We start from the raw sequence: 25,369 nt of genomic DNA, 5'->3' as shown, positions 1-25,369 counted from the left end.
AATAAATGTATCCATCTCCCATTCTGTAATATAGAAATAATAGTACCCTCATAATATGCTGGAGCATTAAAAAATTTCAATATTATTCTAAAAAGATACAAAAATTTGACAGTAGGTTTTTCTGCATTATAGTACACTGTGCTTAAGAGAAAGGATTTTTTTTCCCCCAAGACGCGGTCTCGCTCTGTCACCAGGCTGGAGTGCAATGGTGCAATCTCAGCTCACTGCAACCTTTGTCTCCTGGATTAGAGAGATTCTCCTTAGCCTCCTGAGTAGCTGGGACTACAGGGGCATGCCACCATGCCCAGCTCATTTTTGTAATTCTAGTAGAGATGGGGTTTCACCATGTTGGCCAGGATGGTCTCGATCTCTTGACCTCTTGATCCACCCACCTCTGCCTCCCAAAGTGCTGGGATTACAGGCATGAGCCACTGCGCCCGGCAAAGAGAAAGGATTTTAAAGCTAATTGCCTAGGTTGAATCCTGATTGTGTTATTTGGTGGCTATTACCTGTGTGCCTCTTTATGTCTCAGTTTCCTCATCTGTAAAATGAGGATACATACTTTAGAGCAGTGGTTCTCAATCAAGGGTGATTCTCCTCACTCCTTCCCAGGGGATATTTGGCAAGGTCTGCAGACATGTTTGGCTACACCTTGTGGGCAGAGGTGTGTGACTAGCATTGGTTGGGTAGATCAGGGATGCTGCTAAACAGCCTACAATGCGCAGTTCAGCCCCTACTACATAGAAACATTCAACCCAAAAGGTCAATAGTGTTGAGGTTAAGAAACACTACCTTATAGGATAGTTGGGATGATTTAGATAAGTTAACATCTATGAAGCACTTGGAACAGTAAGCACTACTTAAATGTTAGCTACCATGATGACCAAGCTATGTGCTAAGAGTTTTACATAATTTTCTCATTTAAACAACCCATATTGAAGAGGTATTGTTATCATCACTGTTTTATAGGTGAGGAAAATGAGAATTAGGAGTGATTAAGTAGTTAACTTGACTAAGATCACAGTTAATCAATGATAAGGCCAGCACTCAAGTCCAGGTATATATGACACCAAAACTCATGACACTACCTAAATTGACCCCTACATATGACATGTAAATTTGGAACTCTTTGTTAAAGGAAGTCTACCTAAGTTTCCCTGTAAATTCACATGTTATGCTATCTCCAAGTAGCCTGAATTTGAATAATCCAGACCAAACTTTCATTTTCCTTCATTATTAAATAGAATTCTAACAAAGTTTCCATTTTAGGGGTTCTCCCTTTTAAAATGGGCTTCCTTGTAAATGTCATATACATTGACATCTGTTACAACTTCTTCAGTTATAACCTTAAAAAGACAATCATATTCTCAGGACAACAACAACAAACCGTGGCACCAGTTGCAAAAAAGAATTTTTGTCTCATCCAGAGGGAGGAGTGTAGATGATGTTGGAATTTAGGGACATTTATGATGTGTGGTAAGAATGACTTGGCAGATTGACTGAAATCTTTCAGGAATCATTAAGGAAGGAATCCCAGAAACAGAAGCACACTACAATAGTTAATTTTATTTGTTCAAGAGCTCAGATTGCAAGCATTAAACCAAGCATAGGCTTTGATTCTGTGAGCCCAAATTCACATATTGAAGATCAAAGCAAACTGTGATCCATGTACATGGATGAAAACTAAAGGCTTGAGTTAATCACATTGTAGTTTTTAAATTTCTACAGCCTAGAGCTCACTAGTCACAGGTCTTTTAGGTCCTTCTGGATGTCCCACAGGGTATCTGCACTTTTCTTGAGCTGAGCAACCTCATCATCCTTTAGCTTCTGGTTGATAACGCTGGTTAATCCCCGGGCATTGAGGATACATGGAAGGCTCAGGAAGACTTCATTCTCAATGCCATACATCCCCTGCCAGAACAACAAAGCATCGAGATTAAGACATGAAACTGTAAGTAAAAATGATCAAAGACAGGAGGCTGAGGTGGGAGGATTGTTTGAGCCCAGGAGTTTGAAGCTTCAGTGAGCTATGACAGCGGTACTACTCTCCAGCCTGGGTGATAGAGCAAGAACTAATCTCTAAAGGGGGGAAAAAAAGAGAATAATCAAAAGTCCGATGTTTCAACAGAAAGAATTGTAGGAAACTTGGTAGGCATGAACTCATTCCCTAATCTAATTTTCATCACTTACAGGTCCACATTTCCCCTATACTTATGTTTTGAATTAGGTTTTATACATACAATATGCAAACATACACTATGAGAAAATTAGATATTTGTAAGTAACAAGTACTTATTTAATTTTATTATATACGTATTTTATTGAACACTGCTCTTCTATTTAAATACACTTTAATAAATTTTGATATATGAGTCTTCAAATTAAATTGCTTTTAATTGTGGTTCTTAATGGATTACTTTCTATGAAATTTTAAGTTGCTTAAAGACTTTTAGTTAGGAAGAAATTTCAGGTGGCAGCCAACTTATGAGGTCCTGGGTAATAGTTAGAGACCATTAAAAGGCAAGATGCTTGGAATACCCAAGAATTGCTAAAAAAAAAAAAAAATACAATTTCCAAAACACTTTACCAGTTCGTGTGGGTAATTTATTCACAGGGTCAATTTAACTATATAACTAATTATATTAAACATACCTTAATGTCAGTTTTTAAACTTTTAATTTCAAAAATTTTATACATACACAAAAGTAGATAGAATAAACAAATTCCTATGTATGTACCCAAAGACTCAGTAATTACCCAATTATTGACACACTTGATTTACACTGACTTGTGGAAAATGAGTCAGTTGTCTTACAAAATATTTTAATATAATTTTAGTTTTGTTTAAAAAATCATTAATTTCTACCTGTTTTGTGCATTCGCTCCATAGCTTTTGAATTAAACTGTATTTGCTAAGGTATCAAGTGCTATATGAAAGGCAATCTAGAGTTTAGTACACCAACTTTAAATGAAACTCTATTACACTTATTCAAATGATCAATACTTTAAGAATGTGCTAAGATTCAGAGTTAATATTTAATTTGCAAAATTATATAAAGAATGACAACAATCTATTGAATGTCTTAGATTCTCTAAGTTTTCTGCCCTTGTTGTCCAAGACTTCCGTTGGAAAATCAGAATAGTTTACATAAAACTTTGAGAGACAGAAATAACCTTGAACTATGATTTTATCTGGTCTGAGCCTCTTTAAATGAATCTTTTTGTAGAATACAATGCTAGAAATCATATTATATTTTGTGGTAGTTTGTCTTACCTTTACCATTGTTGACACGGGATGAATCCTGGATAGATTTTTCAACATGGATTCAATAAGATCAGCCACACTTAATCCAATAGCCCAGTTGGTATATCCTTTTAGCTTGATGACTTCATAGGCACTTAAAAAAATTATAAAAGACATCACTGAAATAAGACTCAATCATTATTGAAACCAGACCTGACTTTGACTACTGCTCTGTCTCTAACTATAATCTTGGGCAAATTATTTACCCTTTATTGCCTTAGTGTTCCCTTTTTGAGTGTTAAATGAATTAATATATATGTAAAATGCTTAAAACTGTAAGCACTACACAGTAAACACTATATAAATGCTTGATAACTTTAGTTTATTGTATAAGTTAAGATTTATAAAGTCACTGTGGCAACAATATACATTTTCCAATCATTGTAACAAATTTGTAAACATATTTCCAAACACATAAAATCAGGAAACAATAAAAGTGAAAGAACAAAATATATCTCAATTGTGAGGTCCCACTTGCCATTGTCACCTAACATAATCAACTAACTAATAAAAGGGATAACAGTATCTTGCCTGGCAGTTTTTTCAGCACAAATTGTAGCTCTTAAAACCCATAAAGGCCCTGGTACTTGAGAAGCAGCAGGAATAACTCTAGCTGAGTATCAGAAAATTAGGATTTAATGCAATTGACACCCAATCATTAGAAGACCTTGGACCAGTTACACTATCTGGGTGAGCCACAGTTTTCTCACTTGTAAAATAAAGGTATATGTTAATTGAAATTATAAAGACTCTTTCAACTTTTTTAAGGTTCCTTTTCTCCACATATAGGTCAAATTCCTGAAAAAAAAATTACTAAAATTGAACAAAATGATTCTATATTTGAGACATCAGTTAGTCTTATTATTAAAACTTAAACACTGTTAGCAATCAGCAAGCAAGTTTATTTATTTTGGGCAATTATGAAACCAACAGTTTCTAAGTTTACTTTTCTAAATAAATCAACCTTATTTGTTGAGAGGTGGCAATTTGAAGACTCTTCTCACTTGTTAATTCCACATTTTGCTCCTGTTACCTCTACAATAGAGTTTCTCTAGAGAAAATATTTACTTTCCCTAGGGAGACTGGCATAGCAAGTTTGACCAGTGTAAAAGTCTTATCAGTTTCAAAAGATAACAGCTGCATAATTACTACATTAAGAGTTTATCTGAGCAGACAGCCATGGAAAATGTTTATAATTTTATTTAAGTAGAGTTGAAATTAATCATCTAAAATCAAGCTCCCTTTCACTCACCTTTCAACCACCATCTTATGCACTTCCTTCCAATTTTCACTATCATTGTCAGTTCCCATTTCTGGATTCAATTCCTGGAGAGAAACACCTGCCACATTCACACCACTCCACACAGCCACTGTTTAAAAAGAAAAAAAAAGACATTGCAGTTATTTCTTACATTATTTTTAAAAATATTTTCTTCTTTTAGTGCAATTTAACCTATGATGCAAATTACTGAATACCAACTGGAACTGCTCCAATAAGTGACTCTCCAGTAGATTCCAGTATAGTTCCCCCAAAAGGCTGACATTTGCCTTCAAATAGCAACATGTCTGACCTTTTAACTTTCAAGAATTTTAGTGCAAAGCAGAATTGCTGTGTCATAGTTATAGAGAAAATAAAATGCTTCTCTCTAGTGTGTGAAATCACAGGGATTCTAGTTGGGGACTATGCTAAACTTTTGGTTTGAGGAATGTTTAACTTTTCTCCTCCATATTTTTCTAATATATGCTCCTTTATTCTACAGTAAAGAAAAAAAATCCTAGAATAAGACCCAAATAAAGCATAATTATGAAAGTGGGGTAAACATTATAAATAAGGGTCTACTTAATTTAAAGGAGAAGAGTATCAGAAAGAACTACACAAAACAGGCCTTTGAATTGGGCCTTAAAACCTAAGTTATATGTTCCTTGGAGACCTTTGGAGGAGAACATTGTAGACTCTGGAAATAGGAGCAAAAGTGTGGGGTAGAATCTACTATGACTGAAACAGATATGAAGAAAAAGCTACTTAAAGCCAAATAAGATCCCCTATTAGTCCACAACTTCTGGCAAGTTAGGGTAATTGGATATTTTTACAATTTTGATGAAAATTATGAAATCTGCATAATCATGTCTAGTGAGCATGGTTTAATTCTCTTTCATTTTACGTACACAATATAGATCAACATGAAAATTTTTTAAAAGATGTTCTGGGAAAAATAACAGCCATAATAGAATAGAACATTGGACGGGAATCAGAAGACATAATTCTAGTTGTAGCTATGGCATTAACTAACTAAAAGTTCTTCAATAGCTACTTCACCTACTTTGCCTTATTTTTTTTTCTCACTAAAATTAAAGTCCTGAACTAGAGGACATGTAATATCACTTCTATCACCTAGCAATGTATAACTACACCTAGCATTTACTGAACTTTTACTGTACACCTGACATTGTACTAAGTACTTTTTATATAGTACATAGGTGGCATAATTATCTTTATTTTATAGATGAGGAAACAGGTTCAGAGAAGTTAAGAACTTGCTAGTCACATTATCTTGTTAAGAAGGGAGAGCCGAGCTTAAAGTTGTGGAGTTGACTTGCTAAAAACTTTCCATGCTCAAATTAATCTGATCAAGAGAGACACATAGGACCATTACAATTAACCAGACAAAAATTCAGACGAGTCCCTGGAGGTAAACAATTCTTGAATAAAGTGATATGTGTCAGAAAAAAGTCAGCATTCTTATATAAAAAAATCACAAATAAATTATGCTACAACTTCAAGAACAAATTCTTATAGCACCAAGATAAACCCTTTACTAAAATTGCATTTCAAACTCCCACTGAATTCAAAGGAAGATTTATACTCTGAGCTTATTGGGAGAAAATAGTCCTTTACACAGGTGGCAGAAATGAATTTAGTAAAATAAAAATATTATTTATCATCATTATTATTAATAAAATATTTTAAATTATTAGTTTCAATATTGGTTTATTTTATTATTTTTTTTTGCCATGAGCTTATTCAATATATTGTGGTTTAATAAATAGATTTAGATCTATGAAACAGAATCAAAATTGTTCAAAAAGTTTTACATAAAATTGTTCAAAGTATAATTAATTTAAATGAGAAAAATATTAATTTAAAATAAAACATTTATAATATAGTTTTTAATTGTCTCAACACGAAGCACTAAAAAAAAGTGTAATGTGATTTTAATGTTGCTCTTTTTGAATTACTAATTTATGTACAATTCTTTACTTCAATTTAAGTTCCTAAAGAAAATATTTAGTTTTATCATACAGTCTCTTACTACTTAAATAATTGATAGTTATAATTGTTTATTAAAAATAAGATTTCATTTGAGGTAAGGTTTATTTTACACTATAGAAGAGTAGACACAAGTTATTTATAAGCTTTTGTTACCTAACTCATTCCTCTTTCAGCAAATACAATGGATGTAATAGCTCTGTCTACTCAAAGGGCCTAGAAGCAAAGATATACCAGTAGCACAAGCACACCTATGCCCTGATCCTGGTTTCTAACTACCATTCCTCACTAAAAGGAAACAGGGCTCATTAGGGAAACAGCTGATTCTAGTGCTGGGAAGGGGAAAGTTCAAAATGAGGCTGGTGCAACTTATTGTGCAAGACAGTGCTCAAAAATGATGGGACATGTTTAAAAAAAAGGCATAAGAGTCAGTTTGAAAAGCCTGGGACAACTTGAGCATTACAAATGATAATGACACAATATTTTGGGCATGAGATAAAAATCCGAGGCCACATTGATATCAACAAATAAATAAAGAGGGAAGATGAAAAATTTCTGTCTTACAGTGGAATGCAACTAATACAGAATAAATGATGGAATTAGTAGATCATGTTTGACAACTATCATGGTAATTTATTCAACCACAAATCATTAATAGATGCTAAATTTAGCAGAGAAAAATTGATGAGGAGTCAGACATTTTCCTAGTCAGCATCAAAACATCTTCCCACAAATTACTCATAAATTACAAAGGAAAAGCAGTAACTTCACACAGAGTAACCTGGCAAAATACAACCTTAACTGAGTTATCACAGTTAGTGTCACCAATTGTTGGCCACACTGACATTACATGCCTTTGGATGTGATGCCATGAGAAAACTATAGGGTCATTTTCTGCGGTATTTGCACCAAAAGTTCATAGCTCAACCTAATGATAAAGAAACAATCAGACAAGTCTAAAATGATGGGCATTCCACAAAATAACTCACCTCACTTTTCAAAAATGTCAAGATCATGAGAAACAGAGATAGACTGAGAAACTGTTCCAGAATGAAGGAGGCTAAGGATATATAGTAGATGTAATGTGTGAGCCTAGAATGGATTCTGAATTAGGAAAAAAGCTTTAGAGGACACTATTGAGACAGTTGATAACTTGTGAATAATGGACTCTGGATTAGATAATATTGTTTCAGGGTTACATTTCCTGATTTTGGGAAGTGTACTGTGGTTATGAAAAAGAAAATCTTTGTTTTGAGGAAATACACAGTAAAGAACTTAAGGAGAAAAAGGTGAGGGAATTGATTTATGCTTAATTGATCAAGGTAAAGATAGATGATAGGTAGATAGAGATGAGAGAGTTAAATGATAAAGCAAAATGGAATAGAATAGAAAAGTAACTACTATTTTTGCAACTGTTCTTAAGTACATCAAAGTCTATAAAAATAAAATTTAAAATAAAATGAAAAATTCGAAATGGCAAAACCAACATCACAAGTAATTTTTTCTTTTTTTTTCTTTACCACTTGAGTCGCCATGTTCCCCCAAAATCCATCCATGGCAGCTGCTGGGATGAATGCCAAGTTTTTCAGCCATAAGGTAGCGAAATCTAGCAGAATCCAGATTACATCCACTTCCAATCACGCGGTGTTTGGGTAATCCACTTAGTTTCCAGGTAACATACGTAAGAATGTCCACTAAAAATTTTGGAAATAATATATGTAAGTAAACCAAAACCAACTTCAACTGTTAGGCAGCTTGGGGTGCCCTGGCTTCCCTTTTCCCACTTCCCCACTCCCCAAATGAGATGTGGCCAGAAAGATTAAAGTAAATACTTTAACTTTTCATTGTTAGAGATACCAGGAATGACAGTGACAAAAACAAACTTTTAAGCCTTATATGAAGATTACAAGACATGAAAAATGCAATACTGTGCTTTTACATTTGCATTATTATGTGAAACAAGAATATATAAGAACCTTGCAGATTAATTAACTTAAAGTTGAAAAAAACAAAACAGGTTGAACCAGGTTGTCAGTTAAGTTTCCCCCAGTTGTAACATTCCATAATTACAATGATTGTCATCATAAACCAAGAAGCCTTTGATTACTAAACTACCAAATCTTGCTACTACAAATTTTTCTGGGCATGAGGTATTCTTCAGTAAACAACTGTGATAATACGTAGTATTAAAAATTTCTATTTCATAAAAGAACATCCATGTCAGAACCTTTGCTCCAGCGTGGCATAGCCTTAAAACCACAGAGATAAAACTTTTGCTGATCCAGATAGGATCACAGCACTCGCAGGCTAAGCTGTAAAAAGTAAAAAATGTGCACACAAGGAAGGTGAAGAGCTGAAAGTTAATCCTGCAGCCTCCACCCCCACACTAATCTGTAGACAATGGCTAAGATAATTCAAGGACATTTGGGACTGGATAACTTTTCCTTGCCAACTTTGATTCAGTGGAAGTGACTCCCTGGAAAATCCAGCTGTGAAGCTATATGTAGAAAGTTGCATAATCATTTAGTGATGCCTGCCTGAGGCACAGGATGCAGTAACTTACTATGTGCTAGCTACTTGTCATTCCTAGTCTACATCTACCTGGCACATATATATTTATGAGAAGTTTTATATGTAAGACTGAACCATTTAATAAACTCCAATCTTGGTTTGCAGAAAGTAAAAATATGGAAATAACCTGTCCTTGCTGGCTCTCAACTCTCAATACCCAAGATACTGTGGGGATTCCCCTAGCTCTTATTCACAATGTTTCTCTATGTGAAGTGTGAGAGATAATCAGTCCAGTTTCTTTACTATTTTCTCAATGTACCTGCTATGCTCACCAACATGCAGTAATTTTGGTGGCAAACTATAGATAAAAGCAGTATATCAAATAGAGCATATTTTAGCTGTTAAGGCTAAAAAAGTGCATTCTTTCTAGTCAGAAGGTTTAATGTTCATCCTGTAGATGTCAAGTTAGCAAGGAAAGCAATTTTTAAGTCAGAGCACTTGGTGTTAGCATATATTTGCCCATCAATTCAGTCTATTTCTATCTTTAAAACAGAATTGTTTAATGGCTTTCTTATATGCTTCTTTTCAAAGTTGATCTGTTTCAATTCTGTATAATGGGATTTTCCGGAAAATAAAAGGTCAAATATGTCAAAATGTTTCTTACAAATTGAAACTATGTTCGAATGCTTCATTCTCCATCCCAGGATAATCTTTATAAAAAAGTTTTAGAAGCCTTCAGAATCTATAACCAAGCCAGATGAAGCAAAAACATGAAATTGCTTTAGCTAAAACTGTTGTCACATTTTTTGAACATCTGGCCTGGGACAGAGGCATTTGTTTTGCAAACACCACTATTTAGGGCCAATGAAAGAAGACATGTAAACTGCTTCTGTAAATGAATACTGGGACTGATTTTAGTCCAAAATAATAACAACAAAAACAACAAAACACTGAACTTAACAGAACAGAGACTTAAAGTATACAATAATACCTGGGTTGGAAACCACAATTATGATGCAATCAGGACTGTACTTGACGATCTGAGGAATAATGAATTTGAAGACATTAACATTTCTCTGCACCAGATTGAGCCGACTCTCCCCTTCTTGCTGACGGACTCCTGCAGTTACCACTACAATCTTAGAATTGGCGGTCACAGAATAATCTTTAAAAAGAAAAGCAAAAACAGGTACTTTAAATGCAACTCTTCATTATAACATAACCTATATGACATGCTCTAAAAGCCTAACCATACATAAGCTTCTAGAACATATACGTGAATTAAGTTTTCTGTATTGTAAGGGCTTGAAGTTCAATGTTCCTGTGGCTTCTTTTCTCTCCCTTGAGCTACACTGCAATAATCCAAACATCAAACTGCCTCAGAAAATAAAGATGACCCGAAAGTATGTTTTTGGCTATGAATTCAATGAATTGTCAGGAATAAAATGAAGTGTAAACAGTGACTTCAATAGGTAGACATCAAAAAAAACAAAAACAAAAACAAAAAACCAATTTTAAGTTACTTTTATCTTAAAAAGTTAAAATTTAGGAAGGGAAGGAAGGCAGTGAAGTGTTTGGTTTTGTCTGGAAACTAAAACTTGGATTTCTAATATTCAACATTTTTAGGAAGCTTATTTGCTTTTTAGCGCTGCAAGTTTCCCTGGAGATTTGATTTTTTTCTTAAGGAAGTATGTCCTTTTTCGAAATATACGGATATTGCGATTTGATGTGATCATTTGACTCAACAGCTATGGATGATTCACATAATTAAACTGGGTTACAGTGCGGCTTTTGATGATTGGTAATACTTTGTAAGGTTCCTCTCCCATAAAATGGCAGTAATTATAGTCCCTACATTTCATAAGGTTGTTGCAAAGATGAAGTCAGATGAAATAATATGTGCAAAATGTTTCACACAGTACCCAGAATGTTACAAATTTATAAATAATAGCTATTATTTAGTTTCTTCAAGGCACTGAAATTACTTTGTACTGTGGGGAAAAGAAAGAGAGATCAGACTGTTACTGTGTCTGTGTAGAAAGAAGTAGACATTAAGAGACTCCATTTTGTTCTGTACTAAGAAAAATTCTTCTGCCTTGAGATGCTGTTAATCTGTAACCCTACCCCCACCCCTGTGCTCCCTGAAACCTGTGCTGTGTCAACTCAGGGTTAAATGGATTAAGGGCTGTGCAGGATGTGCTTTGTTAAACAAATGCTTGAAGGCACATGCTTGTTAAGAGTCATCACCACTCCCTAATCTCAAGTACCCAGAGACACAGTACACTACGGAAGGCCGCAGGGACCTCTGCCTAGGAAAGCCAGGTATTGTCCAAGGTTTCTCCCCACGTGATAGTCTGAAATATGGCCTCGTGGGAAGGGAAAGACCTGACTGTGGGAAGGGAAAGACCTGACTGTCCCCCAGCCTGACACCGGTAAAGGGTCTGTGCTGAGGAGGATTAGTAAAAGAGGAAGGCCTCTTTGCAGTTGAGATAAGAGGAAGGCATCTGTCTCCTGCTCGTCCCTGGGCAATGGAATGTCTCAGTGTAAAACCCGACTGTATATTCCATCTACTGAGATAGGAGAACACCGCCTTAGGGCTGGAGGTGGGACATGCTGGCAGCAATACTGCTCTTTAAGGCATTGAGATGTTTATGTATATGCACATCAAAAGCACAGCACTTTTTTCTTTACCTTGTTTATGATGCAGAGACATTTGTTCACATGTTTTCCTGCTGACCTTCTCTCCACTATTACCCTATTGTCCAGCCACATCCCCTTCTCCGAGATACGCCCGATAATGATCAATAAATACTAAGGGAACTCAAGAGACTGGTGCCGGCGTGGGTCCTCCGTATGCTGAGTGCTGGTTCCCTCGGCCCACTTTTCTTTCTCTATACTTTGTCTCCGTGTCTCTTTCCTCAAGTCTCTCGTTCCACCCGACGAGAAATGCCCACAAGTGTGGAGGGGCAGGCCACCCCTTCATTGTACCAATACTTTTGGGGTCTAAAACATGCTAGTTCTCAGATACATATAAACAAGGCATTATAATACAATAGCCCAAAATGTTACATATCAAATGTGTAGAAGGTATGTGGGAGAGGGTTAATATAAGTGATACTTGAGTTTAACCTTAAGGATAAACTGGACCCAGATGAAAAGAAACTGCCAACACCAGATTCACCAGGATGGGAAGACTAATTTTATAACAGAGACTGAGGGAGGAGAGGAGAATGATGAGCCATGAGGAAATGCAGGTTATATCCAAATTGAGAGCTGTGCAGGCCCTGCTAGAGGTTTTAGAATACAGACAAAGGTTTATAAAAAGATAAGAAATCTTTAAAGAAAAGAACGCATTCAAACTTTCATTTTAGGGAAAGCATCTGTTTTAGGATAAAGATAACTAGTGTGGCAGTGTGGAGTGTGGAATACATAACCATTTTCTACATACACTTCCAATGGGAAAATGTCAATTTTCTATGTGTACATTTTAGCAGTAGCAAGTGAGTTTCTAGAAATGGATGAAAGAAAATTGGCCTATAGAAGAAACGTGGTAAAATAAGCCAAACAATGCAATAAATCCAATTTGTTATTTCCTGTTAGTGACATATCAGTGATCACTTACGGCTAGCAAACTCATTTTAGGTAGCTGTCCATTAATAAGCGAATATAAAATATTTGAGAAATAAAAAGTAGAATACAGTAGAGAAATAAGAGCTTTTTATAAAATGAGGAAAAAGAGGGAAACATTTTATAATTATATAACAATTTTGCAATAATCTGAATTTGCTAAACTACATTATAAATATCTTATTAACAGTTATTGAAATAACTGTTCCCAAACTTCAACCTTTCCTACTTACAAATAAATCTATTATGCTGTAAGATGCATTCCAAATGTGTTTTGGGGCCATGAAAAAAATATTAGATCACTTTGGGCATTAAGTGAAATTACCTTTATCTGCCACAATTTTAGGTGTCTGAAGAAATAAGCTCCCATGCTGCAGATCCATCATTTCTCCTTTAAGCTTATCTTCCAAAACATCCACAAGGGCAAGTTCATCAGCCAGAGACTGTAAATGCAAAAACAGGCATTAGAACCCTAAGCCACTCTAGGATGCCTCAGCTCACAATCTAACCCAAAGAAAGATCTTTAACATGGCTAAGCACCAAAGATCTAAACATCTTGAGAATTTTACCATGGAGTTACTCAATGAGGATTCAGTTCACATGATACAAACTATACTTTAAGAACATGTAGACTCTTAAAGATTCATTAGGAAACCAGCTTAGTTCAAGAGTAGGCTTAGTGAAACAAGTCTATATTAATGGGGAGGGAATGGTGAAAACAAAAATACACTCAGGCCCAGAAACAACCTTGGGCAATGTGTCCATCCTTGAGGTCACCCCAATTTGGAGGCTTTCTGAGATGGTAGATTTGGCTTAAATCACCAGGAGTGTGAGTTTACTTTAGAGTAGGATTTGAAACCCAGGTTGAAGCTTGGAATCTTCAGGGTGGCTCTGATTCACTCAAATGTCTTGGTGGGGAAAGGAAGATGCGTTTTATGGACAGAGGAATCTAGGATTGGGAGGTTTTTTCATGTGATCACTCCAAATCTGTGCCTGAGACTTGCCCAGTCTCAGATTTCTTTTGTTTTCTATTCCAATTGTCATTCTCTGTCCCCCATTCAAAATACAATCTAAAGTAATGAATATACTATTTAATCTTGATCTGGAGTCATATTTTTTTTGAGACGGAGTCTCGCTCCATTGCCGAGGCTGGAGTGTAGTGGTGCAATCTCGGCTCACTGCAGCCTCCGCCCACTGCAATCTCCACCTCCCGGGTTCAAGTGATTTTCCAGCCTCAGCCTCCTGAGTAGCTGGGATTACAGGTACATGCCACCATACCCAGCTAATTTTTGTATTTTTAGTAGAGATGGGGTTTTGCCATGTTGCCAAGGCTGGTATCGAAATCCTGACCTCAGGTGATCCACCCGCCCCGGCCTCCCAAAATGCTGGGATTACACGCATGAGCCTGGCCTGGAATAGGCAGTGCTGGGCCTGGAATCATAATTTTTTAAATGTTCTCAATATCTACATAAAAGTGAAAGAAAGGAAAAAAAAAGGTGGTTGGTCTACATGCATCTAAGCAACCTTTCAGCTATGAAATTCCATTATCTTATGGAAGTCATAATTTATAAACTGTTTATAAAGTGGTTATCCCTCCTATTGAAACATCACCAGAGTCCTTGCTCTTACTGTTTTTATGGCTGTTAGCAAAAATATCAGCTAAGTAGAATACATCAATACTGGGGCCCAGTTAAAAATGCCAATACAGTCATTCCTCAATATACGATACTCAAGGGATTGGTTCTAGGACCTCTGAGTGTACCAAAATCTGGGCATAATCAAGTATACAGAAATGACAGTATTCACCGGATGCAAAAGACTCTCCATATATGTGGGTTTCGCATCCCCTGAATACTGTATTTTCAATATACTTTTGGTTGAAAAAAAAAAATCTGCCTGTAAGTGAACCAGCCCATGTTGTTCAAGGGTCAACCTCTTCTAAGAATAGTAGTGTGATCAGCTACACAGGTGAAGGGTATTAATGGGGGGGGGGGGGCGGGGGCGGGCCAGGTAAGTAACTGGAGTTCAGGAAGCACTTTGAAGAATAAGGTGAAATAAGGTGGAGTAGCCCAGGCAGCAGGGGCCACCAGAGGGAGATGCAGCAAAGAGCTGGGAGACAGTCAATAAGAAAAGTTGACCTACTCAGCTTGTTAGATAAAGCAAGTCTCCTCCCTGGAATACAATGAATAAACACTGTCCTCTGTTGCTAAAATCTAAGTGGCTGCCTGGTCTCATGAAGTGAGTTACAGTGGGCTTGCTTGTGAGGGTTTCTCTAAGACTGAAGCTTCCCGATGACTGAATGTGTCCTTAGCTCTGAGCAACCAAATGACTTGCAGATTTTTGAAACGATCATTCTGTGAGTTGGGGATCACGTACAAAACATTTCCTCATTTCCATGTGTATCAAATACTGGCATTAATTTTTATCCATTTTTCCTTAAACACGTTTTGACACCTTTAAGGCTGCTTTTGTTCTTTGCAATCTCTGATAAGAACACACAAAATTCTCATTTGTATTTTTTAAGTCCTAAATTAATGCAACATAACTTAACAATAGCTATAATGGTTCTATTAAGGTACTGAGCACTGGGAATATCACTCTTATTTTAGTAACATCACATGTGTGCTGCTGAAATCCACAGGGCAAAACAATTTAGTGCTTAAGTAGAAAAGGATGTCACAGGATGTCAGATCCTGTCTCTGGTTCAGTGGGTGTAGAGAATTGCCTGAGAAGTGCATATTCGGCTGAAAAGGAAGGAAGAGATCCAACACTTAAATAATAATAATTGTAACACTGAATTTAGCTGCATCCGCAGCACTGAATATCCCCCAAATGGAGAGGCGTGATGTGTGACTAAGTACTGGTGCTATTGTTTGGCTTAAATAAATCTCCCTCTGTATTCACATATTTTATACAATGAATTTACCATATATATATTTCACTTAAGCTGTAAGTATGTTTAAAATGTTTGAAACAGCAAGGTTTAGATTAACTGCAAAAGCAGTATTCTTATTATGGATCAGGGTCACTTAGATACCAAGAATACCACTGTTGAAAGCTTGCTTAATGTATCACTAAAATGGCTTTTAAAAACCTATTTATTTTTACTCTACTCCTGTGACAGACTTAAAAAAAAGGCTTTTAATCTAAAGTCCTGTGTGGACCAGACACAGCCATATATTCTGCCTCTTCCTCCTCCTAAGTAATAAATTACTACCACCAGTGCCTTAATATTTGATGGTTTCATTTTTATATCCAAGTGTTGGCCAGGCGTGGTGGCTCACACCTGTAATCCCAGCATTTTGGGGGGCTGAGGCAGGCAGATCACCTGAGGTCAGGAGTTTGAGACCAGCCTGGCCAACATAGTGAAACCCTGTCTCTACTAAAAATACAAAAATTAGCCAGGCATGGTGGCATGCACCTGTAATCCCAGCTACTCAGGAGGCTGAGGCAGGAGAATCACTTGAATCCGAGAGGCAGAGGTTGCAGTGAGCAGAGATTCTGCCACTGTGCTCCAGCCTGGGTGACAGTAAGACTCTCTCTCTCAAGAGAAAAAAAAAAAAAAAATATATATATATATATATATATATATACACACACACACACACACAAACACACACACACACACACACACATACACACATATATATATATATATATATATATCTCCAAGTGTTTAGTATGCATAAAATTTTGCGGGAGGGAAAGGTATAACCTTTCTCAAATAATTAACTAAATGGATAAGTGCCATTTATTCAATAGTTTGTGTTCCTTCCCCTCTGAAATGCTACTTCTACATTATTATTAAATACTATTTGAGCATGTTTCTGGCTGAAATACCAAAGGTGGCTTGTACAAATACCAAATTTTCATTATGTTTTACTTTTAAGCCCAGTCTTGCACTGCAAAAACTACTTTGCAATTTGTCGTTGTACCTACCTTGCTCCTCCTAAGAGCTTTGTTATATACTGTGTTTGTCCACAAGAACATGGCTACAGTTGACTGAAGCAAAGATAAACACTCAAACCAAAGACAGACTTAGAAGCTAAGGATTTATGATAATCTTGCCTCAAAGCTCTTCATGACCCTTACAACATGATGAGTTTGACATTCAGATCCTCCTCTTGGTAGTTAAAATGCAGAGTCTGAGATGGATAATGGGATAAAAGTAAAGTCTGGTAGTAGAAGATGTAAAAAAATCAGAAGCCATGACCAAAGTTTGACAAAACATGAGTGCAGCTTACAAGTAATAGCAGGAGTATTCATTTATTTATCATATAAGTGCCTGGCATTATCCTCCTACTCAGGTATACAGTTACGATAAAGTCTCTGGCTGCCATGGAACATATCAGGAAGGAAATAGGAATTAAACAAACAACAAATCAGGCTAATCTCTGAAGGCAGAAGTGCTCTGAAGGGCATAAGACAAGGAGATGTTGAAGCTACTGGGAAGGAAGTTTATTTTATATCGGAAGGCAGGGAAGGCCTGCCTGCAAAGGCATGCATTTGCAGTAAGATCTGAATGATAAGAAGGGGTCAACCCTGTGGCCTAGAGAAGAACATTCCAGGTGAAGGGAAATGCAAGCAAAAGAGTTTAAGCAAAAATGAGATTGGCATTTGGGAGGCAGAAAGCAAATAGAAGAGATGAAGTCAGAGATGGTACCATCATGTTGCACTGGCAGGTCTGCTGCCTTGGTGTGTATGGTGCCCCTGCAGTTGTGTGCTCCATTGCTCTGCTCTGAGAAACAGGCAGGGAGGGATTTGTGAGGCCTCATGGGATTTTATGTATGTGTGTAGCATATGTGCACTGTAAAATGACTGGAGAGTTTTAAGTAGCAGAGCCACTAGTTTTACAAAAGCTCTCTATGGTTATTATATAAGCAATGGGCTGCAGAGAGTGGGCAAAAGTAGAAGCCAAAAATAATCAAGTCTTCATATGGTGGGACACTGTACGAGGGAGCCTTAGTGGGCTTTGCGAATCTGGCTAATGCATGTCCCTCCTCAACCTCTCCGATGCTATACTTTTATTTAACTTCTGGGGGCAAAGTACACCATCTATGAGCTCAAAAAGGCCAGATCTGGCACTTACTATCTGTGTGATCTTAGCTGTTTGGTTTTTGTCGATTTCAGCCATGTGATATAGATGACAATGTCCTCTGACAAGTTACAGAAAGGAATAAATGAAGTAATATACAAACACCAACATGCAGTTATATTCCTTTCTCTATTAAGCTAGTGGGATTTCTAATCTTTACCATGTATTAACACAATTTGGAACCACTTTTATCTTTAACCGTTAAAATAATATTTAGACATTCTTAATTGGTAAAATCATCTTTCAACAAGTCAGTCATTCTTTCCTGTATTTATTTTTTCAAAAATATTCATTAGATAGTCTCCACATAATTTCTAAGAAAATGTACTCCATTTTGCAAAAGATAAAGGGAAAAGAATGCTAGATTGAAAAACAGAAATCATAGTCTCTGAATCTGAAGATTCCAACTGTGGTAGCAGCAGGGGCTATTCTCTCAAGCCCTTGAGTTGAGCCAAAGTGTTATATAACTCCAGGCACAGTCTCAATTAAACTACCTACTGAAGAAGATTTAAAATTTATGATTACAACATCATAGAGGTACTTCTTATAGAATCATGATAGCTCAGATATAGTTTCCTGAAAGGCTCAAATTTTGAGATTAACAGAAGATAAGAAAAATCTCTAGCTAGTATTTAATTAATACATTTATTTTTTTCTAAATGCTTAAATAGTAGCATTGAATAAAAAGAAAATTGAAAAGTCACTACGGTGAAGAGTTCAGAGCCCTGGGTTCAAAATACAGCTCCACCACTGCCACATGTGAGACTGTGGACAGGCTCTTTAAGCATCAGCCATCTCATCCAACAGCAAGTATATGAACAGTTCCTATCTCCTAAGGTTGTTTAAAATAAAGTATTTTATCTTTGAACATGGCACATACTCAATGTCTTTTTCAAAACGATGTAAGCTGGAATACTTTTTGTTTTTATTGGCATGAACAGTGAGCGTGAAATTGTGGTTACTTCAATTCCCTGTAATCTAGGGAGCTGCCATCTTAAATGGTAGTTACCTAGTCTATTGAAACTAGCTAGAAGGAAATGCAAAAGGATAGGGAGCTGCTATCCTAAATGATAGTTACCTAGTCAATTGAAACTAGCTAGAAAGAAATGCAAAAGGATAGGGAGCTGCTATCCTAAATGACAGTGACCTAGTCAATTGAAACTAGCTAGAAGGAAATGCAAAAGGATAGGGAGCTGCTATCCTAAATGACAGTTACCTAGTCAATTGAAACTAGCTAGAAGCAAATGCAAAAGGATAAAATGTTCACGGGTGTGCACTACGTTTTTTAGTTTATTTTTTTGATAACTGTTTCTCAGTAAAGACTCAGTTTGCTGCTTTAGAATTTAAATTTTGAAAAAAGACATGGCTTGGTTAGGGGTTATTCAGGCAGCCTTTACATATGATACAAAGGGACAGTGTGTTCTCCTGAAGGCAAGGCAGCATTTTTGTTGTTGTTCCTACATTTAAGGCAGCCATCAGAAGAAATAAGGAATCCATTCAGTGACATAAATAACAAAAGGGCTTCTTTCCTCAAAAGTCTTCGAGAACTAAAGAAAGCTTAACTGTGGTTTGAACTACAAAGGATACATATGAGGTAAGGCAAAAAGCCTATGGAGGTATGTAAGAAAAATTGAAGTGGAAGGTGATAATAGAATGGTATTAGTGTTAAATCTCCTGATGTTGATAATTGCACTGATGATCTCAGAATATGTCCTATTCTTAGGAAATGTACTCTAAAACAGGGGTCCCCAACACCCAGGTCACGAGCCAGTACTGAATCTAGAGAATCTAGCTAATGCCTGATAATCTGAACTGGAACAATTTCATCCCGAAACTATCCACTCACACCACATCTGTGGAAAAATTGTTTCCCACAAAAATGGTTCCCTAGTGCCAGAAAGGTTGGGGACTGCTGCTCTAAAGGACGTGTAAGTAAAGGGCATAATATCTGCAATTTATTCTCAAATGGTTCCAGCCATCTAGATAGATATAGACAAATATGTCATGGACATCTATGTATTTCTATAGATCTCTGTATCTATAAATCTACCTATGAACATACACATATATATACACACATATATGTATGTATATATGTATATATGGTGAGAGAGTATAAATAACAACATGTTAAGAATTGGTAAATGTAGGTGAAGTATTTATGAAAGTTTTATTTTCTTGCCATACTTAAAAATTTTCTGTAAATCTGAAATCATTTCAAAATAAAACCATTAGGTAAAAGTTTCAGGGGCATAACAGAATATTCCCACAACCTCACAAAGCCATGCACGGCACAGATTACTTATTAATTAAAGGAGGGAAAGGGATCTTCGCAGTGGAGAAGGCTTGCTGTGACCACTTGAACCAGGGGATTAAGTTCAGCAGTAATGAGACAAGTTGAACATCATGTGTCTCCTGATGGTCTGCACAAAGAAGGACATGACATCACCTAGTTCCAATCCCACCCAAAAAATTCAACCCGAGCTGAATTACAAGAAAACATCAGACAGACAAATTGAGGGACATTCTGCAGAACTCACCTGGATGCTAGAAAAATGTCAATGACACAAGAAACAAAGAAAGGTTGAGTAACAGTTCCAGCTTAAAGAATGAAGAGACATAAGTATATGAGACACATGATCTTGGACTGAGGTGAAAATAGCTATAAACGGCATGATTTTGACAACATGGAGAATTTTAAATGTTAATAGTGTACACTAGATGATAGTATTGCTCAGTGTTAAATGCTCTAAGTGTAGTAACTATTTATGGTCACATAGGGAGAATATAATTCTTTTAGGAGATACATGCTTAAATATTTGAAAGTGAAGTGGGATTACATCTACAACTTCAAATTGCTCAGGAAAAAAAGAAATCTTTTAAAGATATAATAGAATTCCAAGGTGCCCAAAGAAACTGTGTACACATGCTGAACTTCCCTATCATCTATGGTGTTCTTGAAATGTACCTTTCCCAGAATGCTGATAGCACACGCCATACCAACTTGTCCAACACCCACTACAGTGATCTTATTGTTTGGAACTGTTGCCTCTTCTTCCGCAACTGGTGCAATGAGTTTTTCCTTAAGAGTTGCCATTTTGCACTGCAAGGAAAGAATCAAAACATTACACATATATCTGCATATGAAATCCAAATAGAAATCATCCTTAAAATGTTACTGTTGCAATTTTGAACTCAAGTACAACTTAAAATGAGCCTAATGATATTCTAGAAAGCAGAATATATTTTAAAGAACCATGAGACCCGGCTGGGCGTGGTGGCTCATGCCTGTAATCCCAACACTTTGGGAGGCAGAGGCGGGTGGATCACGAGGGCAAGAGATTGAGACCATCCTGGCCAACATCGTGAAACCCCGTCTCTACTAAAAAAAAGAAAATTAGCTGGGCATGATGGTGCAAGCCTGTAGTCCTAACTACTCAGGAGGCTAAGGAAGGAGAATCACTTGAACCCAGGAAGTGGAGGTTGCAGTGAGCTTAGATCTCACCACTGCACCCCAGCCTGGCAACAGAGCGATTCCATCTCAAAAGGAAAAAAAGAAAAAAAAGAACCATGAGACCCATTTAATGGAAGAATTCATTAAGGTAAAAACTTTCATGAAGCCCATTAGAATTGGATTTCTTCCTTCAGCCTATGATTCCATGTGAGTATTTAGTAGGTTGTTAATATTTCTGGCTAAAAACCTGTGAACATTTGTTTAAATTAGCTAATTTGTTTGTTTCCCCTATTAAGAATGTATATGTAACTATGTAAACTAAGTTTGGGTCTAGTATTGACTCATATTTAAGCTTGGATAAAAAGAATAAATGGCCAATTATGAACATAATTTCTACTACTAATGGTTATTATCATTCTTGGAAGATAGGGACTGATTCTTCTACTCTGTCTCACATAAAATGTGTTACAGTATACTGGACATAGAATGCATACTTAATACATAGTGACAATATAATGGCAATGAATAATTTTTATTCAAAGTCTGCAAAAATATCAACCTGAATTCCTTTTAGGGCACCTAAGAAGCTTCTTGGAAAGTAGATAGACACTTAATACATTGTCCTTTCAGGGGATCACATTAGGAGACTATCAGTCTCTGAAACAGTTTCTGTCTAACCATCCAAACTAAAGACCCCTAAAATGTAAAAAAAAAAAAAAAAAACAAAACCGAAACTTGTTGGAAAATGAATGACCTGTACAGTAACACCAAATGTACTTGTGCCATCAGATAACCAGATGTGTTTTCTAGATAACTGAAAAAAAGAGCAAAACTTATCGATATAAACATCAATTCCATGGCAATTTATAGTACACTAAATGTATACCACCCTGTCTTCTTGAACAGAGAATACAGATGGCAAATAAGCCTTTTCTTCATAATTATTACTTATAATTGTAGTAGCCCATTGTAATGTCCATGATTTTCACTTGTTTTTTACTTTTTATGTCGCATCTGAGGCCACCATACCTGTCTCAAACTGTACCAGAGCTTCCCAGTCTAGTTTTTAATTCTAATCTGCAATGGACTAAGCAATAAGCCTAGTCTATTAACTGTCTACGTAAAGTAAGAGTTAGCAGGACTCTAAGTTGGAATAAAGTATCTGAATTTGGAGACAACTGTGTAACAACTATTTTATCTTATAGCTTTTTTTCCAAAAAATATTTCCTCCCATCTATAAGGATAAATTAAAAGGAGATTCTTTCGCCTTTACAGATCACATTTACAGTTTCCTAGTGGACGTTAAAGAGAGAAGATGCAATGTTGTGCAAGTGCCTCCACAAATAGATGACCTTAAAATGAAATAAATTCAGACATGGCCTGCATTTTAAACAGGCTCAGAAGAAAGAATGCTGCATCTCTTTTTGAAGGACGACACACATGAATAGTTGTTCTGCACTTAAGTTTATTGTTGTTAGATGGTCTGTTTACGACCATTTTGGTATACAGGGGGCCCAGGAAGCAGTGGAAAATGAAAATGCAGAAACAGTGGCTATATAAATACAGATTCGTTGTTCTGATAGACCTTTTAATTTAGAAAACTTCAGGAAGTACAATTTAAAGGCTCGAACCAGATTTTCTTTCAGATATTTCTGGAGAAAGTGCTTTTCTTCAATTTTTCCTTAAAAGGAGTTTTAAGAAATGAGAAGAAAATGGTCTGCATGATATACAGGCCTGTGCCAACATCAGAGTGCAGGCTGTAAGGAACAAGAACGACAAACGGTAAAAATCTCTGAGTCTTGGTCCCTTATGTCTCCTCACTGCTGTGGATATAAATCATTAGAAATAAACGAGTGCCTTAATTTCAGTAACAAAGATCTTCTTTGCAGAATCTTTCTCACCGTAATCTTTTAAAAATTCAGGTTTTGCTTTTGAATTCCTCCCCTCCCCCCATTCCCCAGGACCTTACTGCAGCTTGTACTGCTCGCGGTGCGCACAAACCATCTTTTCCTCAGGGCACCGGCAGCAAAGAACAGCAGATCACGAGGGCATGCAGAAGCTAGATATGTCCCCGAGTAAGGTCTGTGGGGACAAGTCTAGGACTTCCTTACTCGGAGCACCCAAGGCTGGTAAAGTAAACGAAGCCCCTAAGCATCCAGAAAAGAGGCCCTGCAGAAAAGAACTGGCGCATAGCTCCTGGAAAGACCGTCAGAGCCGGGTAAAAATAAGTGCAGCGCCAAAGGTGCTGGTCATCTAGGTGCCTTTCTCCTCATCCCAGCGAGTGCAAGGGCATTTCTCTATTACCGTGGCAATATGTTCAAATATTCGAGGTAAAGATCGTCCAGCCTTCATAGGCCACCTCGTTCCGTCCCCCTCCCCCAGCTACTCGGGCACGTGTCCCGACTCCCGCCAGCAGGCCGTGGGGGTGATGTGGCCGCCATGAGCCCACCAAGGACAAATAGGGCCTGGTTTTAGCTGCAAATGCAACAAGTCTCTCCCCTGAGCCGCAGCTGCTACCCTCTGCCTTCTGCTCCTCCGCCAGGGCACGGCCCGCCCTGCGCCCCAAACTGAGCGGCAGAGTCAGGGCCCGAGGCCGGATGCTCAGAGCTAAAGGCCGCGGAGGACAGATGTGCTTCTTCCTCCTTCCCGCGTCTCCCCACACAAGTACTACCCCGCACGTCCCATCAGGCTTGTCTGTGGGCCAGGATTTAGGGTCCTGAGCCGAAACCTACCAGGAGAGAGAAGGCTCTGGAGACCTCTGTAACAGTCGTGCGGAGAAGACAATGTCAGCGGCGTGCGTCTCCTCGGGCGCCGGCTCTGCAAGGAGGGAGGAGGGGGCGGGGCCCCACAACCACCGCAGCCTCTTAGGTTTCTCCATTGTGATTGGAAATCCGAGTACCGCCTACCCCTCCCCTCGGCTCGCTCAATCCCCTTCAAGGACAAGGGCTCAAGTGTGCACACTCCCTCCCCCACCCTCCAGATGAGGAGGTCTCCTTCCAGACGCTTCCGCTCTCAGCTGGTCTCACATCTCGCAGGCTCTTCAATGCGGAGGCCAAGTTATTTATAAAACTTGCCCATCCCCGACTCTTCTGGACTTTAACGCTCTTGTTCTATTAGATTTAGTACAAATTGAAATAAATTTCTTTTTTTTTTTTTTTTTTTTTTGAGACGGAGTCTCGCTCTGTCGCCCAGGCTGGAGTGCAGTGGCGCGATCTCGGCTCACTGCAAGCTCCGCCTCCCGGGCTCACGACATTCTCCTGCCTCAGCCTCCCGAGTAGCTGGGACTATAGGCGCCCGCCACCTCGCCCGGCTAATTTTTTGTATTTTTAGTAGAGATGGGTTTTCACCGTGTTAGCCAGGATGGTCTCGATCTCCTGACCTCGTGATCCGCCCGCCTCAGCCTCCCAAAGTGCTGGGATTACAGGCCTGAGCCACCGCGCCCGGCCAGAAATAAATTTCTATGTTGCATTTCAGTTAAACTTTAAAGGACTTAAAAAAATACATCTGAATTTAGATCAACTCCGTTTTAAAGTTCTTTTGATGAAAATGACTATTTTTTTCAACCTGTTTCGATAAACACGCAATGATTGCTTACTCATTGCCTGACAAGACCAATGAGGCTTTGTCCCTGCCTTCTGAAGCTCCCCTACAATTCCACCTGGTCTCAAGGTCAGGCTTTGCCCTCTAGGGGAAATGTGGGACCACTAAGTGAGATGCACTTTCTTTTTTAGTCCCTAATCGACTCCAAAGCTGGATGTTGTCATTCATTCTGTCTTCAACACTCAGCCAGTGCTTGGTACCTAAATATAGCATTGATGAATAAATGAATGAATGATAAATTGGAGGAATTCTGAAGAGTCTGGCTTCAGTTCTGTTTTCTTATAATTAAAATGCTTTCAAATATAGCCATCTCACAAACTCCCTGTATGTGAAAAGAAGTGTTTTTTTTTGTAAATGCATATTTCTTGTATATGACCACTAATTCTATAATTATTGCTTCAGTTTATTCTCAGTGCCAAGCATTGGTAAAAAACATAAATATAAGACTATGCCCTTTGAGGTGTTCCTAGTCCATTGGAGACAGACAAGTAGGCAACCTATTTCAATTAC

The 25,369-nt window shown here is 37.5% G+C and overlaps 1 protein-coding gene across 2 annotated transcripts; it reads right to left on the bottom strand.

Moving 5' to 3' along the window:
- Positions 1–1,546: 1,546 nt before the first annotated feature.
- LDHB (lactate dehydrogenase B) lies at positions 1,547–24,110 on the bottom strand. 2 transcript variants are annotated; one of them, NM_001098561.1, is given in 8 exon segments: positions 1,547–1,911; positions 3,275–3,398; positions 4,557–4,674; positions 8,093–8,266; positions 10,075–10,248; positions 13,036–13,153; positions 20,774–20,908; positions 23,992–24,078. In NM_001098561.1, coding segments are annotated over 7 exon segments (1,005 nt in total). In that variant the 5' UTR covers positions 20,903–20,908; positions 23,992–24,078; the 3' UTR covers positions 1,547–1,743.
- Positions 24,111–25,369: the final 1,259 nt, after the last annotated feature.

Source organism: Pan troglodytes, chromosome 10 (genome assembly GCF_028858775.2).
Source record: "Pan troglodytes isolate AG18354 chromosome 10, NHGRI_mPanTro3-v2.0_pri, whole genome shotgun sequence".
NCBI classification, from domain to species: Eukaryota; Metazoa; Chordata; class Mammalia; order Primates; family Hominidae; genus Pan; species Pan troglodytes.
This window is presented reverse-complemented; position numbering and strand designations above follow the sequence as displayed.